This window comes from Rhineura floridana, chromosome 4 (genome assembly GCF_030035675.1).
Source record: "Rhineura floridana isolate rRhiFlo1 chromosome 4, rRhiFlo1.hap2, whole genome shotgun sequence".
Classification (NCBI taxonomy): domain Eukaryota; kingdom Metazoa; phylum Chordata; class Lepidosauria; order Squamata; family Rhineuridae; genus Rhineura; species Rhineura floridana.
Window position 1 is genome coordinate 176,860,415 of NC_084483.1, and position 22,537 is coordinate 176,882,951.

The window sequence follows — 22,537 nt, forward strand, 5'->3', positions numbered from 1 at the left end:
TATATATATATATATATATATATAATATCATATACAGTAATACTGTATAATATATAATATATATATAATATACATAGATATGTATTATATATATAACATATATAAAAATATATTTTTGTGTTAATTAAAATGGCATCTCTGTAGTACTAGTGATAAAAAGGAGTCATAAGCCTCTTACTTCATTTTATTTATTTATTATTTGATTTATATCCCGCCCTTCCTCTCAGCAGGAGCCCAAGGCGGCAAACAGAAGTGCTAAAAACACTTTAAAACATCATAAAAACAGACCTTAAAATACATTAAAACAGAACATTAAAAACATAAAAAAACCTTTAAAAACATCTTTTGAAAAAGGGTTTAAAACATTATTTAAAAAAACACATATTAACAAGCAATTCTGACACAGACACAGACTGGGATAGCTCTCAACTTAAAAGGTTTGTTGAAAAAGAAAAGTCTTCAAAAGGTGCCGAAAGGATAGCAGAGATGGTGCCTGCCTAATATTCAAGGGGAGGGAATTCCACAGGGTAGGTGCCACCCCACTAAAGGTCCGTTTCCTATATTGTGCATAACAAACCTCCTGATAAGATGGTATCTACAGGAGGCCCTCACCTGCAGAGCGCAGTGATCGACTGGGTATATAAGGGGTAAGGTGGTCTTTCAGGTATCCTGGTCCCGAGCTGTATAGGGTTTTGGACACCAAAACTAGAACCTTGAACTTGGCCCAGTAGCAAATGCAGTGCAATTCTTTCAGCAGTGGAGTGACATGTTGGCGATACCCTGCCCCAGTGAGCAGTCTCACCACTGCATTTTGCACCAGATGCAGCTTCCGAACCTACCTCAAGGGCAGCCCCACATAGAGCACATTATAGTAATCCATCCTGGAGGTTACCAGTGCATGGACAACAGTGGTCAGGCTATCCCTGTCCAGAAACAGCCGCAGTTGTCTTACCAGCCGAAGCCAGTGAAAGGCACTCCTAGCCACTGAGCTTACCTGGGCCTCTGGTGACAAAGATGGATCCAGGAGCACCCCCAGACTACAGACGTGCTCTTTCAGAGGAAGTACGACCCCATCCAAAGCAGGAACTGACCAATTATCCGAACTTGGGAACCACCAACCCACAGCGCCTCCATCTTGCTAGGATTCGGACTCATTTTATTGGCCTTCATCCAGCCCACCACCGAGTCCAGGCAGCGGTCCAGAGCTTGCACGGCCTCTCCTGATTCAGATGTTACAGAGAAATAGAGCTGGGTATCATCAGCATACTGCTGACACCTCACCCCAATGCTCTGATGACCGCTCCCAAGGGCTTCATATAAATGTTAAACAGCATGCAGGCCAAGATGGTACCCTGTGGCACCCCACAGCACAACTGCCAGGGGGCCGAAAGACACTCACCCAATGCTATTCTCTGAGAGCGACCCTGGAGATAAGATCAGAACCACTGTAAAACAGTGCCTCCAATACCCATCTCACCAAGTTGGCCCAGAAGCATACCATGGTCAATGATATCAAAAGCTGCTGAGAGATCAAGTAAGAATAACAGGGTCGCACTCCCCCTGTCCTTCTCCAGATAAACGTCATCCATCAGGGCAACTAAGGCTGATTCTGAATCCAGACTGGGATGGGTCAAGATAATCTGTTTCATCCAAAAGTACTTGCAAGTGCTGCACCACAACCCTCTCAATCACCTTCCCAAAAAAAGGGTTTATTTGCAACCAGTCGGTAGTTATCACAAACCAATGGGTCCAGGATGGGCTTTTTCAGGAGCGGTCTGATCACTGCCTCCTTCAAGGTGCCCGGAACCTCTCCCTTCCACAGTGATGCATTGATCACACTCTGGATCCACCCGGTCAGACCCCCTCAACAAGGTTTAATAAGCCAAGAAGGGCAAGGGTCGAGAGGACACGTTGCTGGCCGCATCATCGCAAGCACCTTGTCCACATCATCAGGCCGCATCAATGGAAACCATTCCCAAGAAGTTGCAGCAGATGTTGCACTGTACACTTCATTGGGAACTACAGTAAATGTGGATGGGGCATCAAGACTGCTACGGAGGCTAGCAACTTTACCCTCAAAGTGCTTTGCGAACAATTGACATTGGGCCTCCGAAGGGTCTAAAACTCCATTTCCTGGTGTTGATGTCAGCAGATCCCTGACAATATAGAAAAGCTCTACTGGACTTCTAGTTGAGGATACGATGGAGGCAGAGAAGTGGGCCTTGTTTGCCGCCCTCACTGCCACGCAGTATGCACAAGTATGATGTTTTACTCGTGCCTGATCAGCCTCACAGCACGCCTTTCGCCGCTTGTGCTCTAGTCATCATCCAACCTGTTTCATTGCCCTTAGCTCACTGGTGTACCATGGTGCAAGCCGGGCTCCACAATGCCAGAGAGGGTGCTCTGGGGCAACCATGTCAAGAGCTCGACACGCTTCGCTGTTCCACAGTGTGACAGGGGCTTCAACAGGGTCACCTGCTCTATCTACTGGGAACTCTCCCAGGGCATTCAGGAATCCTGTAGATTCCATTAGGCTCCGGGGATGGACCATCTTAATCTGTCCACCACCCTTGCAGGGAAGGATCGGAGCCACAAGTCTAAACTTTACCAGGAAGTGATCTGACCATGACAATGGGGTGACATCCACCCCCCTATCTCCAGACCACCCCTTCCTCCATCTGGAGCAAAAACCAAGTTGAGGGTGTGCCTTGCCCTATGTGTTGGGCCCAGTAACACCTGGAGACAGCCCCATGGTCCTCATGGAGGCTATGAAGTCCCGAGCCGGAACACTAGAGGCAGCCTCAGTATGGACATTGAAATCACTCAGCACTATCGTTCTGGCCTCCTCCAACACCACAGCCAAGATGGCCTCCGCCAGCTCGGTCAGAGAAGCTGCCGGGCAGCAGGGTGGATGGTACACCAGCAGCAACCTTAGTTTACTGTCTCCTCAGCCTGACACAAGGTGCAGGCCCTCACAGCCAGCCCCAAGACAGAGTGGTTTCCTGGTGACAGAGATGGAAGTTCTGTAGACCACAGCAACTCCTCCCCCCCATCCCTGCAGCCTGTGCTGGTGTTGCACCGAGTATCCAGGTGGACAAAGTTGGGTCAAATCAACTCCTCCAAGCTCACCCACCCAGGTCTCGGTAATGCACACCAAATTGGCACCTTCATCCACAATCAAATCATGAATGAGAGTGGTCTTATTGTGTACCGATCTTACTTTAAGTGCCAAGTTAGAAGTGATTCAGCTAAGTGAGCAATGCATGTCTATGGCTGAGATAGGCCATAAGCTAGGTTTGGCTTGCCAAACAGTACAATTGTGAACATTAAGGAGAAAGTGTTGAAGGAAATTAAAAGTGCTACACCAGTGAACATTAAAGTTATAAGAAAACGTGATAGCCTTATTGCTGACATGGAAAAACTTGTACTGGTGAGGATTGAAGATCAAGCCAGTCACAACTTGCCTTTAAGCTGAGCTATCATCCAGGGCAAGGCCCTAAGTCTCTTCAATGCTATGAAGGCTAAGACAGGCGAGGAAGCTGCTGAGGATAAATTCAAAGCTAGAAGCTGGTTTAATAGGTTTAAGGAAAGAAGCCATCTCCACAACATCGAAGTGCAGGGTGAAGCAGCTAGTGCTGATGCAGTAGCTGCAGAAAGTTATCCACGTGAGCTTTGTAAGATCATCGAAGATGGTGGATATACTAAGCAGCAGATTTTCAACATGGACGAAATGGGCCTATATTGGAAGAAGACGCTGTCTAGGACTTTTATGGCTAAAGAGAAGTCAATGCCTGGCTTCAAAGCAGTAAAAGACAAGCTAACTCTCTTGTTAGGGGCTAATGCAGCTGGTGATTGCAAGTTAAAACCTATGATGATTTATCACTCAGACAATCCTAGGGCCCTAAAGAACTATGCAAAAGCTAGTCTCCCTGTTTATTATTCAAAAGCTTGGATGACTGGCAATCTTTTCTCAAATTGGTTCACGGACTATTTTAAGCCTACAGTTGAGGCTTACTGCAAGGAAAAGAACATTCCTTTTAAGATTTTACTTCTTGCAGACAATGCCCCTGGCCATCCTAGAGCTCTAATTGGTTTGTACAAGGAGATAAATGTTATTTTTCTACCTGCAAATACAACTTCATTGCTGCAGCCTATGAACCAAGGTGTAATTGCAGCGTTTAAATCCTATTACCTAAGAAGAACTTTTGCTAAGGCTATAAATGCCTTAGGCAGCGGTATAGTAGTGGGGCAGAGAAAATAAATTAAAAGCATTTTGGAAAGGCTTCACGATTTTGGATGGTATAAAAACTATTAGAGATGCATGGCAGGAAGTTAAAGAAACAACATTGAAAAGTGTTTGGAAGAAGCTAATTCCCACACTTAGGGACGATTGTGAAGGCTTTGAGAACCCAGTGGAGGTGGTCACTACAAATGTTGTGGAAATGGCAAGGGAATTAGAATTGGAAGTCGAGCTCATGACAAGACCCTGACAGACACAGATCTTCTTCTTATTGAAGAGCAAAGAAGGATGTTTCGTGAAGAGTCCCATTCTGATGATAGTCCTGCTGTGCCTAGAGAAATGACAACCAAGGAATTGGAAGAAGCTATCAACTGTATAGAAACAGGGATGGCAGCTTTTGAGAGGATTGATCCAAATTTCAAAAGAAGTTCTAAAGTGAATGCAACCCTTCTAAATGGTATTGCATGCTATAAAGAAATTCTAAGGGAAAGGAGACAGGATGTTATGAAGCATAGTTCATTGCTTTCCTACTTTAAGAAAGTACCATTGCAACCTTCGACAGCAACAGCTAGCCTTGAACAATCTTCAACGTCAACAGCAAGAGCTTCATCCAAGTCTCCACCATCAAAACTAATAAGATTTGTTGATGAGTCAGATGATGCAGGCTTGGATGACTTGGAGTCAGATGATGAAAATGTGCCAGCTCCAGGGGCAAAATGTGCCAGCTCCAGGGGCCACACAGAAGGCTCGCCACGCAGCAGAGATCCAGTAGGCCCTGCAGCCCTAAAGGCTGAAAGGGCGGATGACGGCAAGCACCTGTATAACACCTGCATCAGCCGCAAACCACTCCTCAGCACTGTGGAGACCTGGCAAAGATAGAAGCGCTGCAGCAAACACTCAAGATTTTAAGGTAAGCAATGTGTGTGCACTGAGTGAGCGGAGGGGGCGGCGGCGAGTGAGTGAGGGAGAGGGCAAGCAAACAAGCAGGGTAGAGGGCGAGTGAGGGAGGGCCGGCAAATGGGCGGGCAGCTCCCTGCCTGTGATCCGTGGCAGAAAGCCCCCTGCCTGCGATCCACGACAGAAAGCCCCCTCGATCCACAGCAGAAAGCCCCCTGCCTGCGATCCACGGCAGAGAGCCTGCCACCATAATGAGGGCGAGGGAGCAAGCAGGCAGGGGGGAGGGCAAGCGAGGGAGCTAGTGGAGGGCAAGCAAGTGGGTGCGAGCCGGCTGGTGAGCGGGCAGGCAGCTCCCTGCCTGTGATCTGTGACAGGGAGCCTGCCACCATAATGAGGGCAAGCGAGCGAGCAGGGGAGCGGTGGGAGGAGGTGATGCTATGTCCCACTTTGGAGCGCTTTTCAGCAGGGGTCTGATCCCTAACCAGCCGTATGAGTGGGGCCCTACTGTACTACATAGAGTGTGTGACAGAGTCAAGACCTTTTTGAGTAGGAGGGGCATGGATGCCCCAGGTCTTGCCTTCGAACGCTAGATGGCGCTATAACCCAAGTGATGTCATGATACCTGGGAAAGCCACCCTTCAGGTGAGACCAATGGTCTGTTCTAGGCAGCCATCCTGGGAATCTTACTTTCCTTTGACAACTATAGTAACAAGGGAGTTGGAGACAAATACAGAAATGCATGTGTATAAACATATATGTATTTTGTGGATTATAGTTTATTTATTTATTTGTTGCATTTGTGTACTGCCCCATAGCCGAAGCTCTCTGGGCGGTTTACAACAATTACAAACTTCAAAAACAAATACACAAATTTAAAAACACATTTTAAAAAGCAATTAAAAATATAATGAATATATACAAAGGTATAAAGACAAAATGTAAACAGCAAGGCCAAAGGGTGTATAGTCTGTGATTTTTCTATGAAAAGTTCACTTTATACAAGATTTAATAGTCACAGCCTGCAATTTTGCATTTCATTTCCATTCAACTCAGACCTTTACATATTCTCTGTGTGTATGTACACATACATACATACATGACAACTAAGAATTGCAGTCCATGAAGCAGGATTCTCTACTCTGTGAAAGCTTATGTCATTATAACATTTGCTAGTCTTTAAGGTGTCACAAGACTCTTTGTTGGTTTCCCTGCAACAGACTAATATGGCTCCTCCTCCCCAAATTGTCAATTATTTCAAGAATTCATTTTTAATCAAGATGGTTTGTGGGTCCGTTGTATCCCTGATGTTAAAAGATGACTTACGTTCATTCTTGACAGGTTAGATTTAAGTCAACAAAATCTTGCTCAGTGGATAAGAACAATATCTCAGCAAATCAAAGCGTTGTGTATGCTTCGAGATCAAGAAAGTGCTAGTAAGTGTGAAATCTGTTTAAATTATCTCACTTCTGAGGAAAATGTGGTAAAATAGTTTTGTTGTTCAGATTCAGAGTTCTTTTTTTTCTTTTGGGTTTTTAAATTGAGACCACTTCGATGGTCTCTTTTTATGGGCACGGTTACTTTCTTCTAGTGTTTGCATACTGCAGACATCATGAGTAGTAATATTAATTTGCCAGTAAAATAGTATATTGTTTGGTTTACTTTTCAGGTAACCCCTCTTGTAGCAACTCAGATAAAATGGATGAACTACATCTACCTGAGGGGTTTAGACCAGAGTTCCAACCAAAGTATGTATCTGTTCATAATTAACTTAAAATTGTAATTTTAGCAATTTAAATACATGAAAATTTTAGGACATTGATTTAATTGAAGGCTGGTAGCTTGTTCCACATTATTAAGCCCGGGCTATGTAAGAACCCTCTTACGAGCTTCAAGACAAAATATACACATGTGGTCATTTTAAAATTATGAAATGTGTGTGATATTCATAAGGTTTACAGAGATTAAGTGGATATGCTGTGAGTCTCTTGGCTTGTAGTTTATTTTGAGATGAGCAACTGTGTCAAAATAACCCAGACATTGAGTGATTTCCAGTATACTCATTTAAATCATTGGATGGTATTCAGTGCTAGTCCTACTCAGAGTAGACCCAGAGTAACAGACATTATGAACTTAGGTTCATTAATTTCATTGCATCTACTCTGAGTAGGACTTAGTTGGGTACAATCCAATGGACTTAAGTCTGTTGACTTTCAGTGGGTATATTCTGAGTATAACAGATATAGCAGATATCAAGTGTTGGGTGTGTGCAGAGGGAGACTGTTCAGAATTCTCATACTTTAATCAGTATTTCAGTTTATTACAACTGCATAAGCCAGAAGGCTATGGCAGAAAAGTTCAGGTAGTGAAGAGCGATTGAAACACGCAGGAATTTTTTGCCTATGTAAAAAAAGGTTTTTAAGTAGTTAGAAACCTAGGTTTGACAACTGAGGTGTTGGCCATATAAACAAGCTGTCATTAAGTATTTTTAGATAATAAGATTCTACTTTATTTAAATGAATAAAATTACCATCTAACAAAATCACCACTGATTAGCAAAAACAGCACAGCCAAAATTAATTCAGATTGTAATGTTACAGTAATTGTCCTGGTCCCTTTAGGTACAGCAGTGTCAACAAATCACTGGAATACTTACTGTTTTGTTCACTTTTGCAGCATTTATTCACAAAAGTGAATATGGTGAACAAGAGGTGTTCTGAAAATAAAACCTTCGTAAACTATCATCTCCAAATAAATAAGGATGTCAGATAATCTAAAGGGTACATTACGTCAAACTATGATCTAGAGCATGCTTCACTTTTTAGACTAGGAAATCATTCTAGCAATGTTTAGCTTCTAACAATCATGCTTTAAAACCTGTTTGTAATAGCGTCTGTTCCTCACTTATCTAAGGAATCCATATTCTGAAAGCATTAAAGAAATGCTGAAAACATTTGGCACCGCAATGTATAAAGTGGGCCTGAAGGTTCACCCCAATGAAGAAGATCCACGTGTACCTATAATGTGCTGGGGCAGTTGTGCATATACAGTACAAACAATAGGTAACAAATTTATTGTTCATTAAAAGGTTGGTGCTCATGGGAGTGAGATCAGTATAGATGCTCTGGTAATCTCACATAACTGTTAATATTTTTGCCTTCCACAGAACGAATTTTAGCAGATGAAGAAAAGCCATTATTTGGACATTTATCTTGTAGACAGGTAAGATGTCACAACCAGCTTAGTCCAAAGCACTGAGGGATAGGTGCACATAGTGAAATGATAATTATAACTCTTATTTTGGGTTTCCTATGATGTTAGAATATAACCATCTCTTATTAAAAGATTGCTATATAAACAGCAAATAGTGATAATGAACATTATGATAGTGAACATTGTCGCCCTGGGCTCCTACTGCGAAGAAGGGTGGGATATAAATCTAATAAATAAATAAATATTTCCTAATTGCTCATATATGGCCCCTCACGCTATGTTTCAACAAAGGAAAGAATTTTCCAAAGGGCTTAGTTCTCATTAAGCACATGAATGAGGTTTGTTTTTTTGTTCTTTGGTCCATTTCCGCTTTTGACTGTATTTATGTTCTGTTTTAGGATGACTGCCTTACTTCATTAACTAGGTTTGCAGCTGCACACTGGACGGTTTCTTCACTTTCAACAGTACAGGGTCACTTTTGTATGCTTTTATCATGTAAGTTCAAGATCCCTGTTACTATTCTCAATTACAAAATTATGGGAGAACAACCATATTTGCAGAAAATCTTGTGCATTCTTAAGTAACTTTTTGGATACCCACACAGACTTCCCGCAATCAGCATTGCTTTCCCAAGGACACTTGTATACACCACTTGCAAGAGCTATCCCACCCACTTCAGTGGAACTTACGAGGCTCTGGCAGTAGTGTGCACCTGGCACTCTGGGTTAGTGCTTTGGTTGTGAACAAATTCTTGAAGTTAGGGTGAAGTGTACCCTAGGCAATGTTTGAGCATGTTTGTTGTTGTTGTTATGTGCCTTCAAGTCGATCACGACTTACGGCAACCCTGTGAATCAGCGACCTCCAATAGTATGAACTACCCTGTTCAGATCTTGTAAATTCAGGTCTGTGGCTTCCTTCATGGAGTCAGTCTCTTGTTTGGCTTTCTTCTTTTTCTACTCCCTTCTGTTTTTCCCAGAATTATTTGTTTTCTAGTGAATCATGTCTTTTCATTATGTGTCCAAAGTATGATAACCACAGTTTCATCATGTTAATCTTCTACTGATAGTTCTGATTTAATTTATTCTAACACCCAATCATTTGTCTTTTTCGCAGTCCATGGTGTTTGCAAAGCTCTCCTCCAACACCACATTTCAAATGAGTTGATTTTTCTCTTATCCGCTTTTTTCACTGTCCAACTTTCACATCCATACATAGAGATTGGGAATACCGTGGTCTGAATGATCCTGACTTTAGTGTTCAGTGATACATCTTTGCATTTGAGGACCTTTTCTAGTTCTCTCATAGCTGCCCTTGCCAGTCCTAGCCTATTTCTGATTTCTTGACTATTGTCTCCATTTTGGTTAATGACTGTACCAAGATATTGATAATCCTTGACAAGTTCAATGTCCATGTTGTCAACTTTAAAGTCACATAAATCTTCTGTTGTCATTACTTTAGTCTTTTTGACGTTCAGCTGTAGTCCTGCTTTTGTGCTTTCCTCTTTAACTTTCATCAGCATTCGTTTCAAATCATTACTGGTTTCTGCTAAGACTATGGTATCATCTGCATATCTTAAATTATTGATATTTCTCCCTCCAATTTTCACATCTTCATCTTGGAGTCCCGCTTTCTTTATGATATGTTCTGAGTATAGATTAAACAAATAGGGTGGCAACCAATTGGTTTCTCCATATTCTGTCCTTACAGTAGCCTCTTGTGCAGAGTATAGGTTGTGCATCAGAACAATCTGATGCTGTGGCACCCCCATTTCTTTGAAAGCATTCCATAGTTTTTCATGATCTACACAATCAAAGGTTTTGCTGTAATATATAAAGCACAGAGTGATTTCCTTCTGAAATTCCCTGAACATGTAGCAACTGCTTAATAACTACCGTTACATTAAAACAACTTTTCAGCATCTGCAACACAGTAATGGGAGACCTGGTTCTTAAATGCAAAATTGGACAAAGGTTTTTTATTACACCACGTTTTATCTTCTAACAATAACAAAAAATAGTGAAGTATAGGAATTCACCCTACTTGTCTCATAAAACCTCCACTGTGCTGCTTGAACCTCTAAAACCTGGAGGTTAAAAGTGAGTGCTGGCTGTTTGAAAGCCCTTTTATAAATAGCCCTGTGCTGCTCCTTGAACCTTTTGGTTTTCAGAGGATTAAAAAGAGCAGCATTTACCAAAGGACTTGCAAGCAGCCCACACTGCAATTTGAAGTTCCGACAATCAGGGCTTCAAAGCAGAGCATCACCTGATGGTATAGTGATGTCAGGTAATTGACAGGTGTATGGCCCTGCCCACCTGTCAAATTTGTCCCAGCAGGGCTAGGGAGACAAGTATCTGGTCTACTGGTGAGAAGAGGTTCCTCACCCATGCTAGGGTTCTGCTAGGGTTACCTGGGAATGATTGTTGATTGGAATCGCAATAAGACTTCTCCGTAACCTAACAATTGCAACTCCCCAGAACTCTGGAAAGCCATGGAGGGCATACGATGCTGACCTAATCTACATGAGGTCCATTGGTCCATCTAGCCCAGTACTGTGACTGACAGGTTTCAGGCAGAGGTCTTTCCTAGCCCTGCTAGCTGACAGCCTTCCAACTGCAGGTGCTAAGGATTTTACTGATGCAAAGCATTATGCTCTGTAGCTGAGCTATGATCCCTTACAACATTATCTTCATAGTTACGGCCCAACCTTCACCAAAGGATAATACTGGAAACTTGAGTAACATATTCCTAGCCATGAGGTGTATGTTCTGCCCGCATAATTGGAGACAGTATGCTTCTGAATACCAGTTATTAGAAACCGCAAGAGGGGAGAGTGCTCTTGTGCTCAGGTCCTGCTTGCAAGCTTTCCATATGATTCTGGTTGGCCACTGTGAGAATAGGATGTTGGACTAGATGTGCCATTGGCCTGATCCAGCAGACTCCTTTTATGTTATCCATTGATTTCACTGGGTCTGTTCTGAATATTATTTAGTTGGATATCACCCACTGAATATAATTTAAAGTGTGTTAATGCTACTCTGAGGCTCCAGTGCCAACAACTATCTAATGTGTTACTGAACAGTCCACAGTTTCAGAAATTAAATGTAGAATATGAATATTTTGTCATGAGTAACCATTTTGTATTTTAAATATCCAGCGCTGGTGCCTAATGAAAAAAGTGGGAATCTCGCATGCATTCTTGATATCGACATGTTTCATTTATTGGTAAGTAAGCCTTTATACATTCTAAAGGTAAAGGTGTCCCCACACTTGTAGTGCGAGTCATTTCCGACTCTTAGGGTGTCATCTTGCGACGTTTACTAGGCAGACTGTATATATGGGGTGGGATTGCCAGTTCCTTCCCCGGCCTTTCTTTACCCCCCAGCATATGCCAGGTACTCATTTTACCGACCATGGATGGATGGAAGGCTGAGTGGACCTCGATCCCTTTTACCGGAGATTCAATTTCCTCCTTCCGTTGGAATCGAACTCCGGACGTGAGCAGAGCTTTTGGCTGCGTTACCACCGCTTACCACTCTGCGCCACGGTGGATCTTACTGTAATACTGTATGGCATTTGTCATTTAGAAAGAAGGTGTGACATGCTGGAAATATGTCTAGGAAGTGGTTTTTATTATATGTAGCACAAAACAAATCTTGAAGGTTGCAGGTCAGTGTGTAGCAACAGGGAGTAAATACCAAATGTGTGACAGATTTTTCCTTTTGTTTAAAGAAGTAACAGGTCAGTAGTTATATTCAAAGTCACCCCTATTTGTTGCTTTATGTAAGGTTGCTAGGAAAAGTTGTTCTGTAGGATTCAACGAAGTGGATGTAAATGGGGGATCACAAAAATGATCTTTCTGACTCTTACATATTTTCCCCTTATTGACAGGTATGCTTGGTGCTTTCTTTCCCCGCAGTACACAGTCAGGATTTTTCAGGAGTTAGTCATGGTACTGGAGATATTCATATCTTCCACCTTGTTACTATGGCACATATCGTACAAATAATGCTTACCTCGTCCACAGGTAATGTGTTCAATCAAAGTTATGTTGATTTGTGAGAGAAGGGAAACTAAGGAAGGGAAGTAAAATAATTATGGATATAATGGGAAATAATGCAAATTTTACATCATATAGATGTGTTTTTAAAGGAATCTTTTATTGAAAGTTTTTTTTAAACAAAGTTGATTATAGCAATCAAAGGAAATGCTATATGAATTGCTGAATTTTGTGTCCTTTCCTCAGGTGTACTGTAATATGTAGAGAAAACACATGCATGGGATATGGCTTCTACAAATCATTTCTAGATTTGAGAATTAAAACACCAGCGAATTTTAAATTACACAGCAGCATTTCACATTCTGTTTTCAAAGTGCTTCTATACCTGAACGTAGTTTTAGATCAAGTATAAAGTAAAAGTTGTTGGGAGTGGCGCTTTCTTTTATTTGGGAAACATAATGGTCAATGTGCCGTTTAAACGCTACTTTAAGAAAAATGAAAGGCATAATTCAACCTGTTCCCTAGTTGTGTTATTGGTGCATGCAGCACAGAAACATAAAACATAGAAAGCTGCCCTATTCTGAGTCTAGATTTAGATTTCTTTGTTTGCTTTTTTCAGAAGAAAATGGCATGGACCAAGAAAACCCTGCTGGTGAAGAAGAATCAGTCCTTGCTTTGCATAAATGTCTTGGCCAGTATGCAGGAAGGTAAAATGCCCAGTCTTTCCTTCCATCATTCTCCTTCACTTGTCGTCTCCAAGCTGAGTATATGTGGTAGCTGATTTCTTGCTCTCCAGAGGTGGGACCACATGTAGAAGGCTGTCCTCTGACCATTTTAAAGTCTCTCACAAGTAGGCAATTCAAGTAGGTACAGGAATACCCCACATTAACGTACGCAATGGGTCCAGAGCGAGTACGTAAACCAAAAATGTACTCAAAGTGAAGCACTACCTTTTTTCACTTATTGATGCATATACTGCACTGCAATCGTCATATACGGGCATAACTGATGTAAATAACACATTTATAACTAAAATAAACACAGTAGGTCTTATTTTAAGAAAATGTTTGTAGTTGGAAACTGATCGGGCTGTGGCATCATGCCGTTAAGTGTCCATTCTTGTGAAGCGAGCGTACGTAAACAGGAATGGTGCTACTGTAAATATGTCCGTACTCGTGAGTGTCCGTAAAGTGAAGTTCTGTATAGCGGGGTATTCCTGTATTCTAGTTTAGGACTTTAAAGGTCAAAGCAAGCCCTTTGAATTGTGCTTGAAAACTGACTAAAAGCCAGTGTAAATTAAGTGCAGGACATATGTGATTTCTGCAGCCAGACTTGGCGAATAACCTGGCAGCCATATTCTGGACCAAGCAAGGTTTCCAAACACCTTCAAAAGACATGCTCATGCAAAGTACATCAGTCATCCAATCTGGAAGATACCAAGGCACATGGCCAAGTCCCTTTATAGGATAGGGCACAGTTGGTGAACCAGACACTCTAGCAAAAGGCACTGCTGGCCACAAATTTTGTCTGAGAACCAAGCAGTAGAATTGGGTCCAGCAGAATGGTCAAACTGCAGACCTTTCTGAATTGCTTGGCCTCACCAGACAAGGGAATGATGACATTTTAGACTTACGGCTATTTAATACTATATAGCTAATATTTTAATATTAAAAGCAGTGTACATTTTTCATGTAGTTTCTATCCAGCTTTCTACTTGTGTTTTGACCTCTGATATTTCACAAAATGTATTCTGAATTGTAGTTATGCAAAAGAGTTTTGCTATTCCATAAAAGAGAATTCTTTGTCATCCTGAAATACTGTCTGTTGTTGTGGATAAAGGGATGATTCAGCATGTTTGTCCATCTTGGTTACTGTAGAGTTCTTAAAGAGGTAGGGTTTGCCCTGGGACTAAGGACAGATGAGAAATTAGTGCTTTGACTTTGAATCTACCTTAAGGAACAATACATTCAAAAGACTTTGGATGGAAACCAATTAGTGCCCTTGCGCTGATGGAAGAAGGAGTTTTTATCTGTTGGATACTTTCACAAATGGAAGAGAAAGCCATTTTTGCTGATTTCACCATAGCACCTGTACCCCACAGCGCCCCTGAAAATTAGCTCCAAAGTGTTAGGGGATCTTCCAGAACAGGCTCTCCTCTTCCATTAGAAGAGGCATCCACTGAATAAATAGTTCTATGAGCACAAGGGCACCGATTGGATTACGTCTTTTATTTCCCTTCCCAGGAACCTGATTAAGTGAGATACAGAAGAAATTAAATGTTTGTTGCATTTTTGTGTAACTTTTAAAATTGATTTTTTTATTTTTAGTACCTTGAAAGAAATTTCTTCTGGATGGCATCTATGGAGAAGTATAAAAGCTGGGATCATGCCTTTTCTGAGGTGCTCTGCTATGTTCTTCCACTATTTAAATGGTGTTCCAGTACCACCAGAGTTGCAAGGTATTTAATCAGACACATTTAAACAGCCTTGTGAATAATTTGTGGTGTAGTTTTAAATATTAAAGAAAGATTCTAACTTTATATATTCTGTGTTATAGCTTACTTGGCTGGTAAATTAAAGTGAGCTGTCAGGTTTTTTTTAAAAAAGTGCAATAGTGGCTAATTAAATTCCAGATTGCTTATAGACAGCTTAAAATATGCATTAAATTTGGGGCAAATGCAAAACGAGAATCCTGCAGAATTTAGCATACAGATGTAAAGAGCTAAAATTAAATATTGTGGCCCAAATCCAGAGAAAGTTAATTGTGCTTGTCCCATTGAAATCAATAGGACAAGCTAGTTATGATTACTTTTATGTCCCATCAATTTCAATGAGGCTTTAGTTTGACAAGCTATTTTTGGATATGGACATACTAGTTTTTCTTGTTCATCACTAAATTTCACTGATTCACTCAATCTCATTGGAAAATTTTTTCTTAATACTATAAGAGCATTTTATGACAATGAATTGCATACAATTTACTAGACTGTTTTGAATCATTTAAAGTATTACATTAGAGAGCAATCCTAACCCCCACATCATGTTTGGCCTTTTTTCCCCCCTTTGCAGTCAGCGGGGCAAACCAGTTTGAACACTTGTGTAGCTATCTCTCTTTGCCAAACAACCTCATTTGCCTTTTTCAAGAGAACAGCAAAATTATAAATATGCTAATAGAAAGGTAGGAACAATATTTATTATTTCAATTTAAATAAGTATACAGTGGAAAAAATATAAATCTTGCAGAGTGTGTATGAGATGACAAATAAAACAGCATTTGTATGCATTTGGAAACAGTCTGATGGTTAAGCATTATAAACCACTGGGCCAGTGGTTTATTTAGAATAGTGCAGTCACCTGTTGCACCCCTGCAGTGTACACTTGGTGCTGTTCCTTTACAGGCAGATCTGAGGATTTTGTGCCACATAGTAGTAAAGATTGGTACTTCCACCATTAATAGTCTCCTGATGTTGGAAGCAACTAGATGGAGAGGGTGACTTATGGTTCCTCAGTGCAACATCCTAGAGTATTTTCTTCCATGTGGAGATAGCTATTGTCCTAATGGTGGCACGCAGCTATTATAAGATTTGATGGTGGAGTTGAAATAGACATCTCATAGGAAAGTAAGTTGTTTCCCTACCCTGAGCCACTCACTGTGGGGGTGATCTTTCGCTGGCCCTTGACACCCAGGAGACACAAGCGGGGATTTAAACTCACAGACTCTGGACTCCAAGCCAGGCTCTCCTCCCCACTGTGCTATACCAGTGAGGCAAGCCATTTTTGAGAAATGTCTTAACATGAAGAATATTTAAATTACAGTGGGCTGGATCCAAAGGCCCTTCTGCAAATGGGAACTCTAGATCTAAGCCACTGAATCATACACTCCTTAGTTGGTTGCTACTGGAATGAAACACTAACTATTTTTCTTTCTATTAAAGCTGGTGTAATAATGATGAACTGAAAAGATACCTGCAGGGTCAGAGACAAGCCATAAGGTAAGTAAGAGAATATTTCTCAACTGGTGAAGTTTGTAGTAAATATTCTGGGAACATCAGATGCTGTAGCATCTGGCAATCCCAATGCACCTTGTCTGGGATCGCCAACCCTTTTTTGACCAGTGGGCACATTTTGAATTTTGAGAGTGCTGTGGGTGCCAGTCTCAAAGTGTTGTGGAATGTGGCACAACAGAGAAGGGCTGGTTTGGGAGCATGACACGACACAGCTTGGCTGCCAGGGGGCATGGCATAACACAAAATTAGAGAGTTCCATCATTGCCACTTCCTTTCACCAGCCCATCCCAGGATAACTGCATTTTTACCATGGGAAGTCATCTATGTCCTGCTGGTCCTAATTGTGGAGATAGAGTTTTAAAGGCACAAGAAGCCTTGTTTCCCCCTATGCTAACCCTAAACCAAAGCCTAGACTGCCATCCTGTACCCACTTACCTGAGGATAAGTCCCATTAAACGCAGATATTTAATTTCTGAATTAGATGTACCATTGTACTGTAAGCTATCTATACACTGGATTTTCAGTGACTCTGGTCTATAGCTCCTACATAGCAGGAGACATGCCTAAGCCTCTTTGCAAAGTTTTTCATTTGCCATTTGGGGAGGGGAATTTTTAACATCCACCTGCATTTATTGTGTAGTAGCATTCTCAGAAAATAACTTCTAGGAAGTACCTGGTCTCAGAGAAACGCACCACAGCAAAGATGCATCCTGGTTGCTAGGGGGAAAAGAAGGGCAAAATATTGAGTTTGCAAAGACTACTAGAAAATAACACAGAAGAAGAAAAAGTGCACTAAAGAGGAGGGACAGCAGAAGTTCTTTAAGGCCTCAGGGATTCTCTGGCATCCAAACAACTTAACACTTATCAATCACAGTTCTGACTTCACTCATTGGCTAAAAACCACCCAAAGAGCTTCGGCTATGGGGCGGTATACAAATACAATCAATCAATCAATAAAAACAAACAAACACTGACAGGCAAGAGCAGTCAAGCTGGCTTATTTCACAGAAATCACTTAGACGTATACCTGCACATTTTACTTTGTAACTTTCTTTCTAGGAGGGTTAGAAGTTTTGTTTTTAAAAAAATGAAAACTCAAGAGTCTAGGAGTGACAATGAAAGCTTTCATCATTGCCATGTCCTTCCAACCTAATCCTTCAGGGAGAGTGCAACTCCATCCCAAACAGATCTCCTTCCCATTTTCCCGATGTGGGAACCAGCAAACCCATGGCACCTCCTTCTTGTCAGGATTCAATTTTAGTTTATTGACAGTCCATTGCTGCATCCAAGCAGTGATCCAGCACCTGTACAGTCTCTACTGATTCACCTGATTCTCCCTGAAGATTGCTTCGTATAGATATTTAAAAGCATGGGAAACAAGACGGAGCCCCAAGGGACACCACAACATAATTGTCATAAGGCTGAACTTCTGTCCCTTACTGCCAGTCTGCTTCTACCTACAGGTAGAAGCAGAACCACCATGTTAACATGCCCCCAACCTGCAGTGCCACTCCAGGAGGATATCATGGCCAATGGTGCCAAAGGCTGTTGAATGATCAAGGATACTATTAATGTTACATTATAGCTAACAGTGAATGCAAACTTACTGCAATAGGTCAAGCTGTTTATGTACCAAGACCAACTTTATATGCAAGTTTGAAATGCTTTTATGTCTATTATTTGTTTCACTTTAGCTATCCACGAGAATCTAACAAATTAATAGACCTTCCTGATGATTACAGTTGCCTCATCAATCAAGCTTCTAACTTTTCGTAAGTCTTATGCAATTCTTTATGACAATCTTGGCTTTCAGTGGAATAATTCTGAAACTGCACAAACCACCATAACGTAACTGCTTGTCTACTTAACCTGATTTTTTAAAAATAGAATTTTAGTTGTATATTATGCCCTGTGTTTATGTTGTTGATATTTTAAAAAAAAATCGGAAAGAGGGCTACAGGTCACTGGTAGGGTATAACCTTGGCAGTCCTTGGCACCTTCAGTTGAAAGGGTCTTGGGCAGGAGGACTGGGCCAGGGCCTAAGACTCTGATGAGCTACTGCCATTTGAAGTAGAAGATGCTGGGCTAGATGTACCAGTGGTCTGGCTCAGTATAAGGAAGCTTGCTGTGTTTGACCTTGTGGAATCTTTTTTTAAAACTTTCATAAATGCTTAGTTCAGCTCCTCACCTTCTGTGTCCTTAAACTAACCTCTGTTGGTTTTTTGAATTTTTAAGAAATATAGGCTTGGATCCAAATATGGATCCATGGGCAGAAAGGCATTTCTCCATTTTTGGTGTGAGGGAGGCATCAGATAGTGGGTGGTCTCCCCCTGTTGCCCAGGAAAAGCAGATTTCATTTGACCTAGCTGTTTACCACTAGCTCTATTGCTGCTTGACTCCTCCCCAGTTTCCTCCTTGTTCTCCATTAGCAGAATACCATTTCCACTCACAAAAAGTGTCTTCTTGTCCCCCACCCCATTTCTACAAATTCTCCCTTCCTGCTGCATCCCTTTGTGCCATAATCCATGCTGTTCCAGAGGATCTCCCATCCCCAAGGAGCTGTTTTTAATGGAGGGAGGGATCACAGCAGGCCGCAGTTAGGAGGGGCAGGGAAGCCCATTGCACAAGTAGTGTTCCACTCACTCTTATTTGGATCCAGGCCATACACTAACTGGAGTATATGTATGATAGTCACCATGAAACTTATACAAGTAGATAATAGAATATATATTAAATATTTCAGTATATATTTACCAATGTTCTGTTTCTTACAAAGGTGTCCAAAGTCAGGTGGTGATAAAAGTAGAGCACCAACATTATGCCTTGTATGTGGGACCATGTTGTGTTCTCAAAGCTACTGTTGTCAAACAGAGTTAGAAGGAGAAGACGTAGGAGCCTGTACTGCACATACATTTATCTGTGGCTCTGGAGTGGGAATTTTTCTCAGGTAAGGGCGAGTCTAAATTAACGGATTCCTTTTTAATGGCCTTCACTCTGCACTCATCTCCCACCCATTGACTAGACAGAGGCTGTGGTGCCATGAAAATGTCTTTGTCCTTTGTTGTACTCCAGCCTCTAAACACTGATGGAGCTATTAATTTAAAGGACATGCAGAGTTTCACTGTCCAGGATGTTGTCGTGTGTGTTCTTTTCAGAGTCCGAGAGTGTCAAGTGCTATTCCTAGCTGGAAAAACAAAGGGCTGCTTCTATGCTCCTCCCTATCTTGATGACTACGGAGAAACTGATCAGGGACTCAGGTAGCTTTCCTTATTTTGTGTTTTATTTGTTTGCAAAAATTTCTATACCACCAGTATTAAGAAAAAATATAACGGCAGTGAACTGTATGAAATCAACAATAACATTGCATTCATTAAAAAAACTCATCCTAATTCTGTGACAGAGAAGCAGTTCACAAACACTGACTTCCATGAAGTCATTTTAATTGTTAGTAGTTGGTAAGGATGGCTATTGTTGTCATGACTTCAATGTGCCTGGCATATATAGAAATATAATTCATAGAGTTGAATCTAAGAGCACTGTTGGGAAGTCAATGCAAGTTAGAAGAAGCTGGGTTAAACATCCAGTCAGTGAATCCTCTTTTGGTGCGGTAGGATAGTCATGCAAACTTGAAGTTTGAGGCGCACTAATCAGTGTGCAAATGAAATTGTTACAATTGTGTGGGAGCTTCATAGACACCCTAGGCTGGTTAAACTGTACAGCACGGGTAGCCGCATGATGCCCTCCAAATGCTGTTGGATTACAATTTCCATGTCCGTTGGCCATGCTGGCTGAGGCTGATGGGAGCTGGAGTCCAACGATATCTGGAGGATACAACATTGGTTACCCCTGCTTACACAGTTTTCATTTTTATTGAATGTGCCAGAAACATGGGTTACAACAGTTTAAAATACATCCTTAAAACAATTTACAATCACAAACATCACAAAAATAGGGTGGCTCCTAAAAATATACAGCTTAGGTGTCAAAGGCTAGGGTAAAGAGGGTGTGTCTTCAGGATTTGCTGAAAACTATAGTGAAGTTGCCAGATGCACTGTGGTTCCAGCTTCATGGAAATCTTAAACTGGGCAGGTCTTTTTGGTGTTTGCCCCCAAATATCTGAGGTTTTGGGGATAACAAAGTTGGGAGAGGCGCAGCCTTCACCTGAGATGAAGTGCCCGTTGCGTATGGGCAGCTTATTGGCACCAGGGGAGAAAGCAACTATCTCTGCCTGCTGAATCTACTTAGCTCATGGCAGATTTGAAATTCTATATGCCACATCTCAAGGATTATCTGAGTCAGGCATGGACAGACTTAAGGCTTGTGGGATCTACTATGTTCTTTAATAGAAGCCCAAGATCCAACATCCAGAGCCAGGTGCAAAAGATGTACACTTAAAATAAATTCCTGGGCCCGAATTCTTTAGTTCTGAGTATCAGAACCAAACTGAACTCCCAGTCCTTCCACACAAAAATCCACTCCTAGTTACACTCCCACCTCCAGCTTGATTTCAGCAGAATAATTTAGGGCAGGGGAGTCATTTTGTGGTAGCTGTTGTTAAACAATTGGGAGTAAGAAATCCTTCCCAACCTAATTTTAATTGCCTGGATATCTGCCAGTAGACCTTCCTGTTGTCCACTCCTGAACTAAGTGATCTTTACAAACAGTCTCATAAGGTTGGCCAGTACTTCAGAAGGTCATGGGCATGTAAGGCAGTGGCTGGTTGCCCAAGGCCACAATTGATATCAATGAAGTGATGTTTAATGGATGTGGAGAAGGTGAGGAATGCCTGGCTTAGGGGCTTCCATTTTTGACCTCTTAGCTGTATCATTTCCCAGCATGTGTACCTCCAACACAGTCATCTGTGTTGCAATTTTCTCAGTCGCTTATTGATTTAAATATCTGAAGGAGCACCTCCTCCCATATCTACCTGCCCAGTCATTAAGATCTATAGGGGAGGCTCTACTCATGCTTCTACCACCATGTGAAGTATGGTGTACAATAAATAAATAAAATAAATAAATTTAATTTCTGTGTCGCCTATCTGGCCAGAGGCCACTCTAGGCGACGTACAAAACAGTTAAAACACAATAAGATAAAATACAATAATACAATATAAAAACAATATAAGAACAATACAGCAGCAATATTAAAACAGGGTAGGAGGCATTTCAGTCTTAGCAATTAACCCTCCCCAGAGATCCCAAAGGCCTGTTGAAAGAGCCAGGTCTTTAAGGCTTTACGGAATGCATTTAGGGAAGAGGCGTGCCGAAGATCTTGTGGGAGGGAGTTCCAGAGGGTGGGGGCTGCCACTGAGAATGCCCTCTCTCTTGTACCTGCCAATCTAGCTGTTTTTGTCGGCGGGATTGAGAGAAGGCCTTGTGTGGCTGATCTTGTTGGGCGGCATAATTGGTGGCGTTGAAGGCGCTCCGTAAGATAAACTGGGCCGGAACCGTATAGGGCTTTAAAGGTTAATACCAACACCTTGAATTGGGCCCGGAAAACAACTGGAAGCCAGTGTAGATCGAACAACACTGGTGTGATGTGATCCCGGCGGCGACTATTCGTAAGTAGTCAAGCCGCTGCATTTTGTATAAGTTGTAATTTCCGGACCGTTTTCAAGGGTAACCCCACGTAGAGCGCATTACAGTAGTCCAAACGAGAGGTGACCAGGGCGTGTACTACCAGGGCGAGCTGATAAGCAGGAAGGTAGGGTTGCAGCCTTCGTATGAGGTGTAGTTGATACCAGGCTGCCTGGCTCACTGCCGAAATCTGAGCCTCCGTGGACAGCCTGGAGTCAAGTACAACCCCAAGGCTGCGGACCTGGTCCTTCAGGGGTAAACTCACCCCATTGAACCTCAGGTCAACATCTCCCAACCTTCTTTTGTCCCCCACAAGCAGCACCTCGGTCTTATCGGGGTTCAGCTTCAGCTTGTTCCTTCCCATCCATCCACTCACGGATTCCAGGCACTTGGACAAGGTCTCCACAGCCAACTCTGGTGAAGATTTAAACGAAAGATAGAGCTGAGTGTCATCTGCATATTGGTGACACTGCAGCCCAAATCTCCTAATGATAGTCCCCAGCGGCTTCATATAAATGTTAAATAGCATGGGAGAGAGGATAGAACCCTGTGGCACACCACAATTGAGAGGCCAAGGGTCTGAAACCTCCTCCCCCAATGCTACTTGT

The 22,537-nt window shown here is 41.9% G+C and overlaps 1 protein-coding gene across 2 annotated transcripts in view; it reads left to right on the forward strand.

Annotated features, from left to right (window-relative positions):
• UBR2 (ubiquitin protein ligase E3 component n-recognin 2) overlaps positions 1-22,537 on the forward strand; it is a 111,486-nt gene that overhangs the window by 83,666 nt on the left and 5,283 nt on the right. For both annotated transcript variants that reach the window (XM_061625343.1, XM_061625342.1), the window contains exons 33-46: positions 6,476-6,570; positions 6,804-6,882; positions 8,048-8,196; positions 8,301-8,356; positions 8,746-8,842; positions 11,502-11,569; positions 12,236-12,371; positions 12,964-13,051; positions 14,672-14,802; positions 15,413-15,521; positions 16,279-16,335; positions 18,045-18,122; positions 19,127-19,297; positions 19,506-19,607. In XM_061625343.1, the coding sequence (XP_061481327.1) occupies positions 6,476-6,570; positions 6,804-6,882; positions 8,048-8,196; positions 8,301-8,356; positions 8,746-8,842; positions 11,502-11,569; positions 12,236-12,371; positions 12,964-13,051; positions 14,672-14,802; positions 15,413-15,521; positions 16,279-16,335; positions 18,045-18,122; positions 19,127-19,297; positions 19,506-19,607 (1,416 nt within the window). The remainder of the gene's footprint in view (positions 1-6,475; positions 6,571-6,803; positions 6,883-8,047; positions 8,197-8,300; positions 8,357-8,745; positions 8,843-11,501; positions 11,570-12,235; positions 12,372-12,963; positions 13,052-14,671; positions 14,803-15,412; positions 15,522-16,278; positions 16,336-18,044; positions 18,123-19,126; positions 19,298-19,505; positions 19,608-22,537) is intronic.